Source organism: Ictalurus furcatus, chromosome 3 (assembly GCF_023375685.1).
Source record: "Ictalurus furcatus strain D&B chromosome 3, Billie_1.0, whole genome shotgun sequence".
Lineage (NCBI taxonomy): Eukaryota > Metazoa > Chordata > Actinopteri > Siluriformes > Ictaluridae > Ictalurus > Ictalurus furcatus.
The window spans coordinates 13,073,649-13,097,467 of record NC_071257.1 but is presented as its reverse complement, the minus strand read 5'-3'; the positions used below and the strand labels follow the sequence as shown (position 1 = coordinate 13,097,467).

The 23,819-nt window shown below is 41.0% G+C and overlaps 1 protein-coding gene across 1 annotated transcript in view; it reads right to left on the bottom strand.

The window, feature by feature from the left end:
- The window catches only part of srbd1 (S1 RNA binding domain 1), a 73,504-nt gene that overhangs the window by 10,461 nt on the left and 39,224 nt on the right, over positions 1–23,819 (bottom strand). Inside the window, exons 15-18 of the mRNA XM_053620828.1 lie at positions 21,433–21,515; positions 9,169–9,275; positions 7,628–7,795; positions 3,555–3,689 (exon numbers count right to left, since the gene is read on the bottom strand). Coding sequence (XP_053476803.1) covers positions 3,555–3,689; positions 7,628–7,795; positions 9,169–9,275; positions 21,433–21,515 — 493 coding nt within the window. The remainder of the gene's footprint in view (positions 1–3,554; positions 3,690–7,627; positions 7,796–9,168; positions 9,276–21,432; positions 21,516–23,819) is intronic.

Genomic DNA, 23,819 nt, shown 5'->3' with positions numbered 1-23,819 from the left:
ATTATATAATAAATTATTATATTATATTATATATGATATAATATATAATAAATTCTTATGAGAATCCTTACTATGCAATCATTAACAGTTCAGAAGTTGCCCTGGGTTTAGTAAAACAAAAAAATAACCCATGCCTTTCCATGTGAGTTTGGCTCTGAGTTATGAAGTGCTGGGAATACAGAAACACCCACATGCACACATAGTTGACGAATTCCAATGTGTCTCCCAGCTTAAGCAGCCTCTATGTGGTTATGTCTGTACTTCAGTATCACTGCACTGGGTCACATGGGAGGTGTTGCATACAGTATATCTGCAGCTGGATCTGCCACTGAACTCAGATCAGAACAGGCTCTTTCAACCAAACTCAGTTGAGAGTTGATAGTAGGATCAAATTTGGCCCAAGAGGATCAGCAGAGAGTTAGAGATCATGTTATACTCCTGGGCTCCATTTACCATCTCTGTAAATCAACCGCATGCCCGCTTTCAGCTACAAACATCCTCCCCAACACAGTCACCCCACCTCTGTGTTGTTCATCAGAGCCGCTGTGTCTCTGTAGCCGTCTCCCCAGAGCTCAGGGGGCCGCAGGAGCCCAGCCGTGCTGGCAGAGAGGAGAGCTGCAGTGCTGCACTCTGGCTGATTTATGAAGAGACGTTTTGCGGGTGTGGGAGGTGGCGTCCCATCAGGCCACAGGCTCGGGTTTCCCCTGGTGTGTTTGTGTTTAGAGGAGCGAGCGGAGCACGATGCTGCTTCGCCATGGGCCTAATGAAAAGCAGCTCTGCTCCAAATACACAGGCCATGCGGTGGGCCTTGAAAGCGAGGCTCTCCAGACTCAGACATCGGAAGTTTGCATTCGCTCCCATTTACTCTTCTAAGATGGCGTTCTGTAGGCAAATACTCGACAGCACACATTCTGTAAGAACTGTATAAATTGCGGCTAAAAAAACAACAACTTTAAAGTGCCTATGAAATCAAAAATGGTGGTTTTTGTACAAATCTCCTGGTGTTGTAGACAGAAATAAGCTGGCATAGATTTTAAAAAGTGACAAATGTGTTTTGTAGATATTCTTATTTAAATTTGAGTGTTTAACATTTCTGGGAAAAACAGCAAAACATTTTGATGATGCCATCATCTAATTCGTGTCCCATCAAATGCTTTTTGGAACGCATATCCATGTAAACTGCAGGTATCGCTCTACAGTAGCTGCTAATTAGCATCAAACATGGGTCGTTTTAGTTTTGGTTGTGCAGCTTCCTGCACATTATTCTCTATCCAAATCATCCCTTGAGTGCCAAAAAATAGGTGGAGTTTATTTGTGTGTGGGTCAAGGCTCATTCCCCCTTCGAAATCTCTCGATCTCAGCTCAAATGTAAATCATGGTCTAATTCACTGAGATACACAGTTAGCATGCTGATAATTTAGAGAGAGAAATACAGACAGCCAGACAGACAGACAGAGAGCGAGAGATAGAGAAAGAGAGAGAGAGCTACATGCTCCCTCCCTGACTTCCTGTTTCAAAAGGAAATACGTCAACAAGCAGAATCAAATCATAGCTTGAGTCATTTCATAGGCACTTTAGACAGCCAAGCTGTAAGCACTCACAGCTGTGAGCAACATGTTCAATGCCAATTTACACACTCGGTATTTATACAGTTGTTTTTTGGACAACTGTATAACCCTTGTTTTTTGGAACAAAAATATTTTTTCCCCCATATAATTTATCTTTCATTATCTCACAACCAAGACTACTAATTCTGTTCCAGTTTGAGTATTATTGGCTAGGCTAGTCTGCCAAAACATTTACTATGCCCAAAAGATGCTGAAGCAAAGTCAGCTCATATACTAAACACCAACTTATATGCTGCTTTGCACTTTCATGTTGGCTACATCTCTCAGGGGGATGTTTCGATAGGTGTGTAATCGTCTTTGGTACACGTGTCTAGTTTTTTCCTTTGGAAATCCATCAAGGGTCAGTTTGTGTGTGCACGTGATGTGGGGGTGGTTCCCAGTGGTAGGGGTAAGAGTATCAGGTTCATCACATTAGAGCAACACGATCCACCATTACTGCTTGCTGGCCCATGCTATTCAGAGTGGCCATCATGCAACAGTCACTCCCAGAGTGAGAAGACAGTGGGCGCACGGTGCCTGCCCAGGCACAGTGCACGTGTCTGTCTTCAAACCTTTTTTGCTCGTCCTCACTAATCTGCCATGATGTCACATCCGCCAAACATTCCCAGGGATGATTTATATCTAAAAACAGGCATGAAAAAGAGTGCAGAATAGAAGAAAAGACTGATGAGTCCAATGCAGTAATGGGCTGTAGATTGTTGGGAATACGTCAAGCTTGTCATTGTCATTATAAAGCCATTGTTCAGATGACCTGCTCGCATCATTAGTCATTTCGTTCCAGCTCAGACGGAGACCATTCGGCACACTTTATTAACAATAATGCAAATTCCTGCCATACTCCCTGAAAACTCCGCTTTAGGTCTGCTACATTAGCTGGGGAGTACATTACTAACTCAGCACTGCTGGTGGCCATGTTTAATCAAACCCTGTTTTTCCAAGAAAAATAGGCCTAGGCTCACAGTGACAACTGGAGTCTAGAAGAACATCCATTAGCACAGCATTTGGTAACGATAGAGTCTGTCAATAATACAGCAGTCAGCTAGGGAGGCTTTTCTGCCTGGTTTAGTAGGAAATGAAGCCGAACGGAGAGAAAGGAAAACAAACAGAACGAGAGTGAGGCAGGAGGATATGACAGGGTGATTATTCCCCCTCTCCATGCCCCTAAGTGGCTTTATTAGACCTCTAACCCCCACAGATGCCTCTGATGACAGATTTGGCCAGGCCCTGCTGGACAAGCACAGAAACTATACTGATTTTCAGACATGGCAGTCTAAGCCTAAAAAAATGGCTCTTTGGTCAGTTTATGGATTAATCAAAATGGCGTAAATGTGAAATTTTTGTAGTCAAATTTATCCGATGGCATGAATATTTGCTACCAGTATGCTGCCTCCAAATTGTGCTCACCTATAATGTCCCCACACACACGTTAGTAAAATAGTAAGCTAAGGAAGAAATCTCCTACACTGGATGTGGGATCAAACCATTACACTAACTACGACCCAGAATGCCAAATTAGATATATTTCCTCTCACACAGGAACATTCATTTTGACTTGCAGCTGTCATACATCCGCCTACAGGAGCTTCTGCGCTGGCATGTCTCCTGGCATCAGCCATCATGAGTGTCAAACTGGAGCAGTCTAAACAGACTGGACTAGCACAGCTGCAGGCACAGCTCCCATTCACAACCACAGAGCCAGCAGCACATGCTTTTCATATGAGTAGCAATAGCACTAACAGGCCTCACACACACAACACACACAAGTGTGAGAAACACACTGGCCCAGATGCTACTACTCCATTTATGCAGACAGACTCTCTAACACACACACACACACGGTCCAAGCTATCAGTGCATTCTTACCGAGAGGAGTGTCAGTGCAAGCATACCAGCATGTCAGATTCTCAACTGGAGTTGGGCTCTCACCTCATGGCAAGGCTGTATGACTCAGGATGGATGCACGTTTGGTCCAGAGGATTAGGTTTGTTGCAGATGCCTTTGCTCTTCTTAGCTGTTGACTTCTCGGCAGTTGTAGAGCTTGAGTTTTCACCTGAGCCAAAGCTATATGAGGGAGAACAGAACACAGATTACTAGTGGGGAATTTGCAACAGGGCTGTAAAAACAGTTTTCTGCACAAGATCTTAATATTAACTCACAAAATGTTCACTCATCATTTAGAAAGAGATGCTGATTTGATTGTTGATTAAATCATTAATTTACAAGGAAATAATTACACCCTGATAAAAGGTCTAAGACTTATGCTGCATTCATGGCACCTTGTAGGTGGTAATGTGCAAATTGTAATAACGTCATTTCTCACATCCAGATATTTGAAAATAAATAAATAAACAAACAAATACTGTAAAACATGGATGCCTCCACAAAAGACTGTCTTTTGTTTGCCCTGTCAGAGCAGGTAAAGCTCATGAAAAGCTTGTTTAACTGCAGTTTTACAGTTACAAGCCTGGGTGGTTGGTTCTATTGGTTCTGTTCCACTACAGTGAACGTCAAATATTTATGCAATATTTTGGACTGAACATGCAGTACAGCAACAACAGACAATAGCGAGTAGCTTAGCGACAAGCTAGCCGGCTAACAATAATGATAAGTAACATTGACGATTACATTCTCAAAACAGCCAGTTTGGTCAATGTTATAGATTTAACCATGTACTGTGTCAGTATATTAACTGACCTCAAGACAATACTGCTATATACTATTTTTATAAAGTAACCCTAAAGTAAACCAACCCTAACTACTGCACCCCTACCACTGCTACACAGCAATACTTTTGGAATTTCACCTTCTAAATTATAACAGCATCATAATACAGTGCTGTATTATACAGAAAAAAGAATTTGTCTGATTTCTTCTGTTTTTGTGCATCTCATGCTAAATTGTTTCAGGAATTAAAAATGAATCTAATATAAAACATATAAAAGGCAACATGAGTAAACACAAAATACAGTTTTTAAATGAAAATGTTATTTACTGAAGCAAAAAAAAGTTATCCAATACCAACTGGGCCTGTGTGAAATTTCACCCCATAGTTACTGATTCCCCAAATCTATGTAACTGCACTCATAATGGGGTTCAACCAGGCCTGATTACTGCAACCCCTGTTCATTCAAATCAACACTTAAATATAACTTTTACATCAGCATGAAGCTGGTTAAAATGTCTTACCCAGTAACACACTTTGTCAAAGTTGAAAGAAATTCCAGAAATGATGAGGAAAAAGGTGACTGTAATACAAAAGTCTGGGAAGGGTTACAAAGCTGTTTCAAAGACTCTGGGACTCCAAAGAACCACAGTGAGAGCCATTTTCTCCAAATGGATAAAACTCGGCACAGTAGTGAACCTTCTCAGAAGCATAGGAGTAACAGTGTAAATTTGCTGTCCCCTCAAAATAACTCAACACATAGCCAATAATGTCTAAACCGCTGGCAAGTGAGTACACCCCTAAGTGAAAATGTCCAAATTGGGCCCAAAGTGTCAATATTTTGTGTGGCCACCATTATTTTTCAGCACTGCCTTAACCCCCTTGCTCATCGAGTTCACCAGAGCTTCACAGGTTGCCGCTGGAGACCTCTTCCACTCCTCCATGACGACATCACAGAGCTGGTGGATGTTAGAGTCCTTGTGCTCCTCCACCTTCCGTTTGAGGATGCTCCACAGATGCTCAATAGGGTTTAGGTCTGGAGACATGCTTGGCCAGTCCATCACCTTCACCCTCAGCTTTTTTAGCAAGGCAGTGGTCGTTATCATGCTGGAATACTGCCCTGCGGCCCAGTCTCCAAAGGGAGGGGATCATGCTCTGCTTCAGTATGTCACAGTACATGTTGGCATTCATGGTTCCCTCAATGAACTGTAGCTCCCCAGTGCAGGCAGCACTCATGCAGCCCCAGACCATGACACTCACTATGCTTGACTGTAGGCAAGACACACTTGTCTTTGTACGCCTCACCTGGTTGCCTCCACACATGCTTGACACCATCTGAACCAAATAAGTTTATCTTGGTCTCATCAGACCACAGGACATGGTTCCAGTAATCCATGTCCTTAGTGTGCTTGTCTTCAGCAAACTGTTTGTGGGCTTTCTTGTGCATCATCTTTAGAAGAGGCTTCCTTCTGGGATGACAGCCATGCAGACCAATTTGATGCAGTGTGCGGCGTATGGTCTGAGCACTGACAGGCTGACCCCCCACCCCTTCAACCTCTGCAGCAATGCTGGCAGCACTCATACATCTATTTCCCAAAGACAGCCTCTGGATATGACGCTGAGCACGTGCACTCAACTTCTTTGGTCGACCATGGCGAGGCCTGTTCTGAGTGGAACCTGTCCTGTTAAACCGCCGTATGGTCTTGGCCACCGTGCTAGAGCTCAGTGTCAGGGTCTTGGCAATCTTCTTATAGCCTAGGCCTTCTTTATGTAGAGCAACAATTCTTTTTTTCAGATCCTCAGAGAGTTCTTTGCCATGAGGTGAAATGTTAAATTTCCAGTGACCAGTATGAGGGAGTGTGAGAGCAAGGACACCAAATTTAACACACCTGCTCCCCATTCACACCTGAGACCTTGTAACACTGACATGTCACATGACACCAGGGAGGGAAAATGGCTATTTGGACATTTTCACTTAGGGGTGTACTCACTTTTGTTGCCAGCGGTTTAGACATTAATGACTGTGTGTTGAGTTATTTTGAGGGGACAGCAAATTTACACTGTTATACAAGCTATACACTCACTACTTTACATTGTAGCAAAGTGTCATTTCTTCAGTGTTGTAACATTAAAAGATATAATCAAATATTTACAAAAATGTGAGGGGTGTACTCACTTTTGTGAGATACTGTATGTGTGTGCTAAAATCAAGATGTGAAGGGCTCTACAGTAATAATTTCTTTTAGGAGCACTTGTGCTCCTAATTACAAAAATTTAGGAGCACAGTCAAAAATTTTGGAGCATGGTTGAAGTTTAGGGTTTTCTTTTTTTAGGCACATTGATGTGCCACAATATAATACACAAGTAGGCATGAGAAAACTTGAGCTTGTCAATTATGACAGAATTTAGGAACATAGTGTGAGCCATGACACATTAACTTACCTTCTGATAAACAAAATTTAATATTTTCAGTTAATTTTACAGACTGTATGCAAAAAAAACAACCGTTAACCTGTTCCATATTGTAAACAAATACAATAATACTCAATGTTAAGTGTTTGAAGTCTGCTTCTCTTAAATATATTTAAAGCTGCACTATTAGACATTTTCCAGTGTCATGGTTCTGGGCTGGAGCCAGTTCTCGAACCGCTCTGTGTATATTATGTATATTTCTGAATAATCTCATATAGGATGTGATTGGGTGAGTTCATTTACCCACCATATGCAAAGCGCTTTAGTTTAATGGTGTTCATTAGTGATGCACTGAGCAGGATTTTTACGACCGAAACCGATCCAGATACCAATCTTTTTTTGTTTAAACTTTAATCATCAGGTCTGTCATAAACAGTTAAATATAAGCTCTCTGCTCATGGTCACAGTTAATTGAGTTAAAATAATAGCAATGAGAAATACTGTTGGTTAATTGATAAATAACCAGAATAAAATATTTATTTTTAAATATCTTAAAAAATAAAGAGTCCTAATTAAAAGTAGACTAACAAAAAAATGATCCATATTAGGAAAAAGGCTACTAGCTTACTAAGCTTAATGTAAAATTGATATTAAATGCAAGCCATAGTAATGAAACATTATTTCATTGGAAACTGGAGTTAACTTTTCTGGTGATATCTCAGTCACATTTTGACTTCCTGTAGTTTTTATTCCGATTGTATTATACAACCCCGAACAGGTCAATCGCACCGGTACGACTAAATATTTATTCACAGTCGGACAAAGTACTTTTCAGTCACAAATGTGAGTGAAATGGTCACACTGTAGAGCCCTGATGTGCAGAAAAGCCTTGTCAGAGATCATGTATTAGCATTAGCACTGGTACCTGTGTGTGGTCTCTGGGTTGATGCGGATGAAACCGGCAGATTGCTGGAAGCTCTTTGGGCCAAGGCCTTTGACCAGCTTCAGTTGCTCTCGGTTGAAAAAAGGCCCGTTCTTTTCCCTCCACTCCACTATGCTTCGTGCCCGGCCTGCATTCAGACCTGCAACATGTCTACAAAAATACACACACACACACAAAAAAACTTCCTTTGCTTCTTCTGTGGCTTTCAACATTCAATGGACCTTTGAAAATTCAGGAATAATTAGTAGGCACTGACTTTCCATTTTATGCATTTCTCATCTAACTGCAACTTTGAAATCCAGCTTGTTTTTAGAATTAGTCACCGCCACAGATGTCAATACTTCCCTTATACTATATATCCTGAGTGAACATTGCACTTTGAAAGTCCACCCAAGGGTATGGAAATTCTATTTCATACTAATCAAATCCTTACATATTCACGTGTGAAATATTAGTACAAATATTGAGAACATTTTCCAGAGCAGTTACCGAAAGGTTCCCTAAGATCTTTTCCTAAGATCTTAATAATCTTTGTGACCTTTTTATTTCTAACAGGCAGGCTTCTAAAGTTTTGGTGACAGTGTGGGGAATTTAAAGTGGCAGCTCCTTCCAAAAGCAGCTATGTAAACATAGTATGTCATCACTTATAAATAAGGCCTGTATTACATTCGAGCTGTGAATGTGCAGAGTGTGTGCGAGTCTGGAGCTAAGAGCTCATTTAAAGTCAGGTAAACAAATGACCTGATCTCTGCCTGCCTCACAATTGACCACTACTGGCCCTAGATGACACGATACAGTTTTCAAATCCAATATAATGAGTTTGACCAATTTCAGTAAAAAGCACCGAGCATTTAGCCCGCATTTTCTGGTGTACTGTCTGTGTGTTTGTCGTGAGCACAGAAAACATTAAGGGTTAAGACAGAGATGCATACAGAAATGGGAGCTTGACTGGCATTCCGGTCTGGATTTGTATTAATATAAGCTGCAGTTCAAAGAAAAGTAAACATTTTGCTATTAGCTCTGAACTTATTCCCAAGAGTAACTGAGTAAAAAGGCACAATAAACAGTAGTGCCTGTGTGTGTGTTTGCTCATTTGACCATTACAGCATTATAAAAGTTTATACATTCACAAGTTTGTGGCGATCATGTGTACAGAACAAAATGTACCGTTTTCATGCATGTACAATTAGCATGTATGTATGAGTGAATACTAAATATGAATTTAAAAATAAATAAATAAATAATAATAATAATAATAATAATAATAATAATAAATCACTGTGGGAATCTGTATAGTTTAAAAATACTAAACTGCTTCATTGGAAACAGAGATTGTATGTGAAAAACAGAAAACAATTATGCGACCAAAAAATGAATTAAAGTGTGTGTGTGTAGGTGTGCATAACTACAGTCTGGCTTGGCCTGAGTGGGGTGTCAGACTAAACAGAGCAGTACGCAGTAGTGGGGAGGCGAGTGTGAAGTTGCCATGTTGTGACTGCTGCTGGAAACTATTTGGTATGTACCTCATCAACGTCTCGGAGCAGATGTTGATGTCCACTCCCACGAAGCTCACACACTCCTGCACCACACCGTCCAGTGCCGTCCTCAGCAAGGTCTGCGACATGTCGTGCTAGAAAGAGGGACTTGGCTTTACATGTGTGCATGTGTGTGTTACTGTATGCATTAAAGACAGCCTCCTCAATCAGTCAGTGACTTAAGAGAGGACTGTTGATCCTTTAAAAGATTTTTGATTCGCAAACAAACCTTTCTTATGATTAATTAGATGATTATAATTATAATATAATTAGTATGATTACTTATACACAAACAAGTTTGTTTTTTCGTTACAAGAGCAATGCTACCAGAACATTTTCCACTTCAATGCACAAAGGTCTATATTGCAATATTGAACTATGTAACTATCCTGGGATCCTTCTAACAGGGGTGGGATTATCTGAAAGCTATTACATCTCGACAAAATCACATTCCAAAAAAATAAGACTTTCCACAAGGCCACTGTTGTTTAGTCATGGTCAGATCTGAACCTGAATACCTTGTGGTTTTAGTACCGGTTTGAGAGGAGAGACAAGAAAAGCAGCAGAGTGTGGATCTCTTTGTCTCAAGAGAGATGGAGAGACGTTCAGAGCCTGTTTTCATTGGAAAGCGCCTATGACACTTCAAAGTCCACTCACAGGGGTTTTCCATTAAGCGCAGGGAATTGATAAAGTTAATCCAACCGAACTATTCACACTTCGGAGGCCTTTTTTTAAAAAAAAAAACGGGAATGGATTCAAAGGGAAGCAAACCACAAACCAGAATCGAAAAGTGTCAAAAATTAGTACCAAGTGGTGAATTCTGACCAGACGTTGTATTGTGAAAGGACGTATAACCATGTGGAAGATGTTACCCAGTGATAGAAGTCTTGGTATAATGGCAATGCAGCCAGTAAAACTGTAAAATAAATTTCACTGACCCCCTCCAAACTATTCAAATATTAGGCTCATTATTTAAATATTTATAATAATAATTTGATAATTATTTTATTCCTGAAATTACTGGCAACAGAACACATTAGGTCCAAGTTGAGATTATTAATAGTGCCTGAAATTGTGTTTGATTTATTAAGATTTGGATGAAAACAATTAAATTCAGGGGTCAGTCAAACTGCCAAATAACTATAACTAAATAAATATAATAATGTAATAAATAATAAATAAATAAATTACTAATAAATAAATAAATTACTAACAAATAAATAAATTATTAATAAATAAATAAATAAATTACAGGGCCCTCACTTTGAGAACGACTGCCACTACAATATCTCACCAAGAAGAAGGTGGTTTTCAGGACATTTTATTTCCTTAATGACTAAGGTTGCTTTCACATACATATGCAGAGTTTAATTCATTTGATGGTGCGAATCCCCCCAGCCAGATACACATATCGATTAAAGATGACCTCTGTGCCACATAGTAGAGTCATCACGTGAAAGACTGCTAAAACTAGAGAGAACATACAAGAGTGATGAATCTAGGACCTGGCTCCTGTAATCAGTTTTCATTTGGGGGAAGTCCAACAGAAGTGATTTTTATTACAGTGCAAAAACACAAACCTAAAGAAACAGGATGTGTGAAAGAAGTGTGGTAGTGCGAGTGTAAACAAATCTAATGCCAAATTCCGTTTTGTGTGCTCTGCTGTGTCTAAGTGTGTGCAAACACGTATTGTTGGGCTTGCACGAATACAAATACATTTTTGTAATAAGCTCAATAACATATCTCAACTAGGCTTTGTGAATAAAAGTTACATAAAAAAGTTATATAAGCAACCAAAGACAGGCATTTCACTGTATTAAAAAGATACTGAGAAGACCATAATGAATTCAATGAATATAATATACACAATCGAACTCACATACACACATTCATAGGCAAATGGAGCAATATATTTCAAATGGACAGGAATAATAAATAAAGTTTTCCAATTCCGATACAGTGGTTTACTTGTAGGATGATTACTGGAGATGGAGGCAGATTAATTTTAACCATATACTTGAATTCTTTGCATGTTAATAATTGAAGCATGGATATATTGTTTTTCTAGTCGTGCCCAAATAACAAACTGCAGTGTAGTCGACTTAATTATATGATGCTAAGAAAACCAAAAGAACATCCATCCATTTTCCATGACACTTATCCTACACATGGTCGTGGGGAACCTGGAGCCTATCCCAGGGAACTCGGGGCACAAGGCAGGGGACACCCTGGATGTGGTGCCAACTCAACCCATTCACACACTATGGACAATTTGGAAATGCCAATCTGCCTACAACGCATGTCTTTGAACTGGTGGAGAAAACCCAGAGAACCCAGAGGAAACCCCCAGGCCAGAGGCAGGATTTGAGCCCCCAACCCCGGAGGTGCGAGGCAAACGTACCCCTAGAAGTACATCAGCAAACACAATATTCTAATATAAAGTACCTTGCACAAGTGTACCTGTGTTCCTGGAAAGCTCTTGAATTTGTTAGAGAACATGCCTAAACAAACATCATCCTGAAGACCAAGGAGCTATCAAAGTCAGGGACAATATTCTGCAAAAGTATCAGTCAGGATTTATGTATTTTTTTAAAAATTCCAAGCTTTGAAACACTAATACATACATTATTTATTTTTTAAATTGCACAATCATGAGGAGGTGATTGTCTGGTCTGGTTCTCTGATCTGGAGCACAACATTTGGTGGAAACCCAGCACTGCTCAATACTCCAAGTAGACCATTCCCACAATGAAGCAGTGCGATGGTAGCATCATGTTGAGATTTATCCTTGGCCTTCTTTGCCTAATGCCCTCCTTACCCAGTCACTAAATTTTGGTAAAAAGGCCTATTCTAGGCAGTTAGTTAGTTACAGTTACATTTATATAGCACTTTTGTAGACACTTAAAGCACTTTACATAGTATTGGGGAGCGGGGAGGAAATCTCCTCAACAACCAATAGCGTGTAGCATCCACCTGGATGATGCGATGGCAGCCATAGTGCGCCAGAACACCCACCACACTCCAGCTATTAGTGGAGAGGAGAGAAGAGTGATGTAGCCAATTCAGAGATGGAGATTATTAAGGGCCATAATAGAGAAAGGCCAATGGGGGAATTTCACCAGGACAGCGGGGGTTACACCCCTACTCTTTTATGATAAGTGTCCTGGGATTTTTAATGACCTCAGAGAGTCAGGACCTCGGTTTAACGTCTCATCTGAAAGACGGTGCTGTTTTACAGTATAGTGTCCCTGTCACTATACTGGGGCATTAGACCCCACACAGACCACAGGGTGAGCACCCCCTGCTGGCCTCACTAATACCACTTCCAGCAGCAACCTTAGTTTTCCCCAGGAGGTCTCCATCCAGGTACTGGTCAGGCTCAACCCTGCTTAGCTTCAGTGGGAAACCAGGTTATATCTGCAGGGAGATATGGCTCTGGCAAAGTCTGTGTACTAGGGGCTCTAGTGTTTATCACTCCATTCATTTGGGATTGTAGATCTTGTTAGGGAGGAAGCTATCGTAGTGTTCCAATCAGCAGTGAAAGGCGTTGCTTGCCATGTGGGGCAAATTCTGTTCAGGCAGAAAGGCATACAGAAGATGGTGAGGCCACTCATGGGCCGCTGCATCCTGTCACAGTGCATCCTGGCTCCACCAGAGACAACCACAACACTGAGGGCAGAGTTGAACATGCCTGTTTAAATTCAGCCTGGGAAAAAAAAATAAAAAATCAACTGTTGATATAGCATCATCATGCTCCTGTCCAACTAGGGAGGAAGACCGGACATTGAGATGCTTTGGGAGGCCTGCACATTTCACCAGAGATTTTAATGGACACAATTTGACAACCATAGACGTGGTAACAGCATTAAAGATGAGTCATTAGAATAAACCCAATCCAATTAGCAGTGAATTGGAATCAAAGGACTCAAGGACTAAAACAGAAGGAAGATGCTATAGTTCTGTAATTCTGTGGCTCTTAAGACTAAGAAATAATTGAACACTGAAAAAGTGGCAGTGTGGCAGAAGAGGCAGTAGGTAAGCAGAACATTTTGAGAAACCTATGTCCATGACTTAAAATGGATGCTCCAGTGTAAAGATGAACAAAATAATGTCTAGCAGCAGATAAATCTAATCTTATCTGAATACAAATGCTTATTCTTTGTAGTCCAGAAACTCAAGTTTGTGACACTAATCATCTGCATAATTGTTCCACCACTGTCCAACATGTGCATTTTCTTTTAGCTCAGACTAGGATACTATTAGTCATTCGTCATTTTCATTGCTGTAGTGACATTAAGACCCAGCAACAGAGGCCCTCTGAGAGGCATAAAATGAAAGATCTTAAGCTTCATTTAATGCTATAGGCATTTTTACTTTGCTTCTAGTGGCTATAACAGTCAACTGCAGCTGTATACAGATTAGATTAGAGTAACATCTGCAAAAGAGGGGGGAAAGGCAAAATATTTAGCTGTATAACTATGATTTTCTAATGGTACCCATTACTGGAAAACACCTGTAATGCCATACAGTTTTTCACACAAGAACAGCATTCATGTGAGGGAAAGCACCCATGTAAAATACCACTGAGCAACCCACACACTCCCATTGTAACTTTAGAGAGGTGACAGTTACGCCAGAATGCTTTTGGAATGTATATTGGGGAAAGAGGAAGGAAACTAAACGCACAGTTTTAACACTATTTAAAGAGGAGGAGCTGCTGAAATTAAAACGTTTGGAGTTTGTTTGTGATTATACTTAACATTGATACATTATTGCCACATATCATTGAACGCTAATCTGGATGCAATGCACAACTGTGATACTAGACACCCCCACGCCCCAAACACCCCACCCCCCTCAGGTAAGTTGACTGACAGCAGATCAGCAATACTTAAACACACCCTCAAGGGACTTTCCACAAAGCATAACCAGTATTTCCTAGTTCGTGACCTAAAAAAACTGCAGCTCCTTAGTGGTGGGATGCAACCTGAGAAGTGTGTGGACAGGTTCCCAGATAGTTGCACCCTACCCCTAGGGCTAGCTACTTGGCAGCCATTTGGCTGCACAGGGCCTCAGGCACGGATGAAGTGAAAATTCTCACAGTCCTTGAGCAGACTACAAGAGGAAGACACCCAAAAATGTCGCCTTCAGGCACAGCGGCATAGGAATGCACGCCAATTAGGACACCATCAATCATGATAGACAACAAACTATTTTAGAAGGCAGTTACGGGCAGTTATGCGCAGGGGTGTGCTAATTTATGAGCTTGGACAACCCCACTGTGAATATTAGCAGTAACATACTGGGGAGAAAAACCCACAAAGACAGCATATGATCAAGCAAGAGAACTGGCAATGATCTGTGTCTGTTGGCGGGCTGTCCGTCACTCCAGGGTTGGGAGCACAAGAGTAACGGTATCCAAGACGTATCACTCCTGACTGAACAAAGCTGCACAAAAAATAGACAGGGGCGTGGTACACCCGTGATTACAAAGTAAAAAAACAAAAAAGGCTCAGGGTCTGCATAATAAAGTGAAATTTGAACACCAGACAGTGAACCTAAAGGTCTACAACTTAGTTTTGTTGTACAGGCCCTAATACATCCATATGCAGTACTCAGCTGTAGTTTCAAAATTGCAGGGTAGACTGTCCAAACTATGGTATCCAAAAAAAATCTATCTGTACTTAGATAAACACTAGGCTGACTTAAAAACGATAATGATCTTTTCTTCTATCCACTCACTCACTAACTCACACAGCTCCTCTCTTCCTTGTTCACATTGGAACAGAACGCTGACAGCTGAGCTCTGACATATCTGTGCAGAGTGGCTGCCCTGAAGACAAAACAGCCCAAACTCAATTAAGACATCTGGGAATAAGAAGAGAAACGCTGGTGTGAGTCTGCATACCTTTTGAGCGCATACATTTTATTCGCCTGTCCGGTTTTCCTCATATTATATATATATATAAAAAAATGTATATATACACACACATACTACACTGCTTTAACACAAATAATCACGCAGCACAAGGGAAAGGCCAGCCCTAAAAAAAACACATACGTTGAAGACACACTCTCCACACTCTGCTTCACCTCCAGCAGGCTTCTGAGAGTCTCTTACACTTACAAACACTCACACACACACACACAGGCACGATTAAATTCAGGTGCAAGGTCCTATTTGGCTTGGATGGGCCCCAGTGCCAGAACAAAGTGTTTCTGTCCGCACTCGGCCCAGTTAACAGCTTTTTCATGAAAACCTGCCATTCTAAGATGTCAATCAGTGCGCTGCTCTCCTCTCCCTCTCCCTCGTGACCCAACACGAATCTAACCAGCTGCAGGCTCCGAAAACACACTTCCCAGAGAGAGATGAAAACACAAAAGATGTTTGATTGGGGGATCCCTTTACATACCTCCCAACCCTTTGCCTTCTGCGTAACCAGAGACCTGCGCTTTCAGCAAAACATGAAAGACCCAAATGCATGAGAGCAAAAAACAGCTGAGCTCATCCTGACACTTGTTGGGAGACACAGCAAGGATAGGATTGCGGTAGATGGAGAAACCTTGTCAATATTAGCATAGGTTCCTGAAACAAGAACTGCCGTAATTAATTGCAGAAATCGTACATATGGGCATAAATACAACAAGCTAAATGCTGCATACCAGTCATGCATCAATACAACTTACTTGTCGATATTAATACTGATATTGAAATGAGTAGCCTATTTAATATTAAGCAATAAGGAAACACTTTGTTCATCACTGTTTCTGTTAGTTGCTGCCATCTGCTGCTAGCAATAAACTCCTTGCGCCAAGTTTTATGTTGAATATGTTATGCCATTTAAACAATATCTTTAATAAAGGGCGTGAAGACGGCTGACCTGAGCAGTCAGTAAGCATGATCATTAAAATGAGCGCAAGGTGCCATGAAATGAGAGGAAAGGAAATGCATGTCGCAGAACCGAAGTGCTCTCGTGTGCGACAGTTCTCTGCACACTCGCGTTACTGCTCCGTGTTCACAAGGTGCAATTCAAGGCACCTCATCTTCATTTTAAAGACCATGCTCGCTGATACTGCTGTGCATGCTCAGATCCGCCACCTTTGCGCTCACTAAATACCGTTTACAGAAGTGGGGATACTTAAAAAAAGCCAAAAAAAAAAAAAACCCTCAAGTTACATAGAGTGAGAGTAAGTCATTCAAGTCATCTGCTCCCTGTCGGTGTGTGTAAATTTCCCTGACCTGTCTTTTTACCCTTTGCGCTGTGTTTGAGCTGCTAGGGCATCCTTATCTGGTGAGTACCAAATGTTTTTGACAGACTGGAGAACAAAATACTGGGGGGAAAAAAAACAACAAAAAACGATCAGATAACAAAATACACAAAGAACACAGATTAGGTAATATCTAGGCACCAGAGGTGATTTTTTTTGTTGTTGTTCTCTATACTTTATGTTAGCTAAGTAGCTAGAGTTAATGGGTTTGCATGCTACTATCAGCCTTGAGACTGAGCGGACCTTCAGGGAAACAATTCAGTTCACCATCCGACATGAGCAGTGTGCTGTGAGATTATTAAGAAGCAAACCTTTCCACTTCAACCAGAACTTTGCATCGGTGACATATGAACAGACTGGCACAGAATTAAGCAGAATCACAGGGCGAGCTAGCTAATTAAAAGACGCGTTTTTGTTCAATGTAAAAAGTTGATGTGCACAAAAAAGTTTCAAGTTTCTGTTATACTGAGCAAATCAGGACAACGGCAGCCTATGAATATGTTATATATAAAATATTGATATTATTGCCTGGAAAAGCCAGCAACATTTTTAACAGCCTGTAGACACAGACAGTGACGAAATCACGTGTCTAAGGCAGGTGAAGGTGAACATCATCATTCACTCACATCATTCACTTTCCCACGCTACACTAAGTCGTAACTATCCATCAACATCATCGTCATCTGTCAACTTAATGTCAATCGGTACTCTTCCCCTCATTTCCTTCTCTTGCCTTGGGGGAAAAGATTTTTGCAGGGAGCAAATCGCTAAGACCCATTACAAAAAGGAAGCTGGCATTTACTGGAGTGACATCACCTTCTCAGCTTGCTCGAGCTCTTTTTCTAATCTGTCCCACAGCAAAACCTGTCTCAACAGTCACACACACACAAAAAAAGCTTATAGGATTTTCTTCTTAGTATCATTTAGGGCAACCTTTACTGCAGTTTTTTCTTTACTCTGTTTGAATCATCCAAATGCCTGCCTAAAAGACAGAGACCGGTAATTTCCTGAGGCTGGTGATTTCAATCAATTTTAATTACAAAAAAATTTATGCTCGAGTATGCTTTGCTCTGTAATGTAGACGATAATATTTCCCTCTACATAGACGTACATCGACACTTATTTAAGAGAGTTGTGTTTTGCGCTCATCGAGGAGAGTAAGAGTTTTGCATACATAGATAACTACACAGAGAGAGAGAGAGAGAAGGCTTCTAGGAGAGTGACAGCTCCTTTAATATCCGGGGTTGTGTGTGGTGTTTTTCCACACAGCTGGGTAAGATGGTAAAATGTGCCCTCTGGGACTTTTAAGAGGCTAAGGAAATCTGAACACACTCACTCTACCTTTCACACAGTGACTGACAGTTCACTATATAAACCAAAATGCAGGACGCCCCACCTCCTGTGACAAGCCACAACACTGACAGAAGTACGGGGATGTGGAACTGATCATCAACCACAAGCCGGTACAAAATCAGTTTAAAAAAAAAAGCCATGCATATAGAGGATTTTACATGAAGTTCATAAAGGCTTACATAACATTAATCTGCTGTTCCAGGTGCATCTGGTGAGGTAGAGGTCATGCCTTAACAATATTCATCCACCTTGAATATCAAGTATAAGCTAAAATGGCAAACGGGAGCATAGAGGATTTTTGCACAAGTAATATGGCCCTATGTTCAAAATGGAGAAAAAGATTTTCTACGCTGACCTACTGCACACAAAAGCAGCCACTCTCATCACTCAGCATGTCAATGCAGAGGAGAGGCAGCTCATGTTGCTTTCTCCCTACCCAGATCATATGGCAGGGTAAATAAACGCTGAGTGCTGACAGATGTGTGTGTGTTCAGGGGAACTTCAGCAAAAGAGTGCAACATTCAATTATGGGATGGACCAAAGACACTCGTACTACTGCACAGTCTGTCTGCATGTGTGAGCATCACTGTGCGCTCATGCATGTGTGGTGCGAGCATCATGGGTAAGTCAAAATATAACTAACAGAACTGACAACATTTATACATACACACACACACACATATACATATATACACATATACATATATATATATATATATATATACACACATATATACAGTATCTCACAAGAACAAGAAAGTGAGTACACCCCTCACATTTTTGTAAATATTTGATTATATCTTTTAATGTGACAACACTGAAGAAATGACACTTTGTTACAATGTAAAGTAGTGAGTGTACAGCTTGTGTAACAGTGTAAATTTGCTGTCCCCTCAAAATAACTCAACACACAGTCATTAATGTCTAAACCGCTGGCAACAAAAGTGAGTACACCCCTAAGTGAAAATGTCCAAATTGGGCCCAATTAGCCATTTTCCCTGTGTCATGTGACTTGTTAGTGTTACAAGGTCTCAGGTGTGAATGGGGAGCAGGTGTGTTAAATTTGGCATCATTGCTCTCACACTCCCTCATACTGGTCACTGGAAGTTCAACATGGCACCTCATGGCAAAGAACTCTCTGAGGATCTGAAAAAAAGAATTGTTACCCTACATAAAGATGGCCTAGGATATAAGAAGATTGCTAAGTCCCTGACACTGAGCTGCAGCACGGTGGCCAAGACCATACAGCGGGTTAACAGGACAGGTTCCACTCAGAACAGACCTTGCTATGGTCGACCAAAGAAGTTGAGTGCACGTGCTCAGCATCATATCCAGAGGTTGTCTTTGGGAAATAGACGTATGAGTGCTGCCAGCATTGCTGCAGAGGTTGAAGGGGTGGGGGGTCAGCCTGTCAGTGCTCAGACCATACGCCACACACTGCATCAAATTGGTCTGCATGGCTGTCATCCCAGAAGGAAGCCTCTTCTAAAGATAATGCACAAGAAAGCCCACAAACAGTTTGCTGAAGACAAGCAGACTAAGGACATGGATTACTGGAACCATGTCCTGTGGTCTGATGAGACCAAGATAAACTTATTTGGTTCAGATGGTGTCAAGCATGTGGTGGCAACCAGGTGAGGAGTACAAAGGCAAGTGGGTCTTGCCTACAAGCAAGCATGGTAGTGGGAGTGTCATGGTCTGGGGCTGCTGGCACTGGGGAGCTACAGTTCATTGAAGGAACCATGAATGCCAACATGTACTGTGACATATTGAAGCAGAGCATGATCAGTATGCAGTATTCCAGCATGATAACGACCCCAAACACACCTCCTAGACAACCACTGCCTTGCTAAAGAAGCTGAGGGTGAAGGTGATGGACTGGCCTACCATGTCTCCAGACCTAAACCCTATTGAGCATCTGTGGGGCATCCTCAAACGGATGGTGGAGAAGCACAAGGTCTCTAACATCCACCAGCTCCGTGATGTCGTCATGGAGGAGTGGAAGAGGACTCCAGTGGCAACCTGTGAAGCTCTGGTGAACTCCATACCCAAGAGGGTTAAGGCAGTGCTGGAAAATAATGGTGGCCACACAAAATATTGACACTTTGGGCCCAATTTGGACAGTTTCACTTAGGGGTGTACTCAATTTTGTTGCCAGCGGTTTAGACATTAATGGCTGTGTGTTGAGTTATTTTGAGGGGACAGCAAATTTACACTGTTACACAAGCTGTACTCTCACTACTTTATATTGTACCAAAGTGTCATTTTTTCAGTGTTGTCACATGAAAAGATTTAATCAAATATTTACAAAAATGTGAGGGGTGTACTCACTTTTGTGAGATACTGTACATACATACATACATAGAACTTTTAGTGGTTAGAGGTTCTACAAAGCCCTTTACACTGGTTTTCATTCACCTATTCACACACCAATGGTAGCAGAGCTTCATGCCATCAGGAGCAACTTGACTTGCCCAAGGAAACTTCATTCGGCATGTCGAGTCGCCAACCCTACCATTAGAGAACAGCCGACTAACAGCCGCCCTAACAGCCGACCATCAGCCGCCCAACAGCCGTTAAGTTTACATGCCTTTTAGGGGAAGATAGGCCTGAAGCTACAGTGCTTGTGGACAGTTGATGCTTTTCACATTTCAAACATGCTTGCTTTCCTTCCCCTTTGCTCGGGTGCGGACAGATTTTCTGTATGTTTTTCATCTAGAAGGAACACTCAAACACAACACATACACTACAAGCAAAGAACACACAAACACACATTCTTCCCTCTAAATTGCCAGCCTACTAAGTACAACAAACTGTTTCTACAGTGAACTAATCTGCATTTATTTTGCCAAGAGGTCCTCTAGAGTTGAAGGCCATGTTTTCTAATGAAAGTCAAGAAGAGAGGATGACTGAAAGCAAGCATTAGGAACAGCAGGACAGAATAATGGAGAAAGAGGGAGAAAAGAGGATACAAATAGCCTCAGGTCTTGAGTCAACATATGATGCTGTCGGCAAACTTAATTGAATTAATTATGTCAGAAAATGGATTAGTTCGAACTTGAGACTGCAAAAGCAAACAGACAGAAAACATGATTAGCTCCCTAGTCCAGCTGACTCCTGTTTATTACTCAAAAATTAAGATCCTAGCCAGTGCTAGACAGCTGGTGTGGTGCCTAGGATTACTTGTTAGCTTTGAGTAGAGTTAAAGAAACACCAAATCACATCATGGTGTGGACAACAATCTAATACTGTAATCTCAAATTCTTGATGTCTTTAGTGAGTAACATTTTGGTGGGTAGATTAGTGGATAAAACGGACTTAAGTAGAATTATACCTAAAGCTAACGGATTTAACCATTTAAGTTGTCGAGGCCTTATGCAATACCTGGTCTAACCGATTCCTTCTACACAAAGAGTATTTAAATGATTACATGAAGTTAATTAAATCATAATCTATACTTTGGTTTGGCTACTTGCAAAAATGTCAGCGTTAACATATTCTATTTAGTGCAATATTGCACAGATTTAAAAACAAAATCAAACTTGAAAAGCTGCCTCTTTTGTCGGAAAAACAGTCCACTCCCATTCAACTCAACCATATTGCCTGTACTGTCCGAGTCACATCACTGACCTGGTAAGTACCAATGCCGATGTGTTTAGGGTCAATCTTGACCAGTTCAGCCAAAGGATCCTGAACTCGTCTTCCAATCGACACTGAGGAGAAATTCAGGAAAAACCTCTGTCAGAGCAGCAACAGCCAGAAAGACACAGGCAATCAACTGGAATTTCAAAGGACCAGAAATTACTCCTTTAATGAACCAGCAGATCAAATTAAATTAGAATAAATTAGCCATGCAAATGTTTGTTTTTTTTTGTTTTGTTTTGGCACCAGGCTAAACGTAAAAAACTCCACACAGAATTCCACTCTCGTTAACTAACTACTGTACAGTCTCATGTGCAACAATTGCCTTCTACAACCCACAAACTATTATCATCACTATTAAGCAATGAGAAAATATATTTTCACTGTTTGCTATGGGGTGACAAAGGGATTTAAAAAAAAAAAAAAGCAAATAAAATACAATAAAATTTTAGGTTAGACACAAAATGCAAAGCTAGGTATAGAGAAACTATAACTACTAACTGTAATTCCTTCCAAGACTAATCTGTCTGGTATGTCACAGTATAGTAATTAATGCACTGCTGTTGATATAGATACAGCTGACCAGTTCAAATTAATTACAGCCCAGTAAATTAATCAGACGGAGCAAGGTATAATTTTAGTATGTCCTTAAGTTAACAAAAGTACATTGGAACTTTTTAAAAGCCTTTCAGACTGGGTCTTGGCTGAGTGGCTGGAAAGGAAAAATCAACAAACATGCTATGATGTTTAAGTGCGAACGCATGACAGGATCATTTAACAGCCTGAGCTACAGATGAATATGCCATCACATGCACCAAACCAAATACAGTAGAATGTGTGTGTGTGTGTGAGAGAGAGAGAAAGAGAGAGAGAGAGAGAGAGAGAAAGAAAGAGAGCGAGAGCGTGTCAGTGAGAGAGAGAGAGAGACAGAGAGAGAGTGAGAGACACAGAGAGAGAGAGAGAAAGAAAGAGAGCGAGAGCGTGTGAGTGAGTGAGAGACAAAGAGAGAGAGACAGAGAGAGCGAGAGAGAGAGTGAGAGACACAGAGAGAGAGAGAGAGGGGTGCAGTCTACACACACAATAGTCACTATATAAGTTTAGTATCTAAACAAAGACAGGAGACAATTTATGTGTCCAGACAAATAAGGCCAAATAACTCAATTAAGAAGGAAAAAAAATCTGACAATCTGTACATTACAAGTCATAAAATTCAATTAAATTTGGCAATACAATTTACCCAGATGCTAATAATAAGCATGGGTAGCATGAGCTGTTGGATGCACTTGTTTTTATTAATTTTGTTTAGCCTTACTAAGGGCTACCAGGGAGACTCAGCAATGCTTCAGCTTTAACTGGGCATGACCAAGACAAAGAATATGAAAATCTGTTAGAGGGGGCGGGGAGGGGGTCGGGGAGGAAAAGACAGACACACAGAACATAAACCCTTAGAGAAATGATGTTAGGGAACAAGAGCTGGTTTCAGTCTGACTTCTTGGAAACACAGTCCACATTACGGAGCACAAGGGAAAGCGGTGCTTTTGTATGTACTGTACAAGGCCCGATTGAAACTCTATCCCAGTGCAAATATTATTGCAGGCAGTAGCTTCCCACTGAGCTTAATGCAGAGATGCAGTGAGTACGGCATGGCAATCATCATCATCCAGCATCCCACCTCCACCCTTCACTCACAATCACCTACTTAAAGTCTCAGTCACACATAGGCTACAGGTATTATCTACAGTCTGCAATTCAGAAACCCACTGACACACTTCTCTATTCACACAATGATAAAGCATTGAAACATTCTCAAAAACACTTGGTTTGTAAAAGTCCTCTAACAGAATTTTTTTAACACAGGTACTCAAGAATATCAAATAAGTATCAATGTGTCAATTAACATAATGCTAAGATGCTATGTGTAACAATTAATAAAAGCCGGTTAGATTTACTCACACACTGGCTGAACTATTTACACATACACTGGCTCAATTTTCACATAACTACTTGTTTAGGGTCACATGCATTAAGTGGCAAAACAAAACATCTGAGCACACTGTGACCAAGTGATTGAACACAGTCACTGACCAAGGGCATAAACACTGACTGACTGAGGGCATATTCAGTTGAACACAGTCAATCTGTGACTATGCCCTCAGGTCACTATGCGCTTTGTCAGTCAATGACTATGCTCTCAGTCACTGATTAACGAAGGGAATAGTGATCTGACTGACTGAGCACATAGCCACTAACTGACTGAGCACAGTCACAGACTGATGGAGCACGTAGTCCATGACTGACTGAGTGCATAGTGATCAACTGACTGAACACAGTCATTGGCTGACTGACTGAGCATGTAGTCCCTGACCTAGCACATG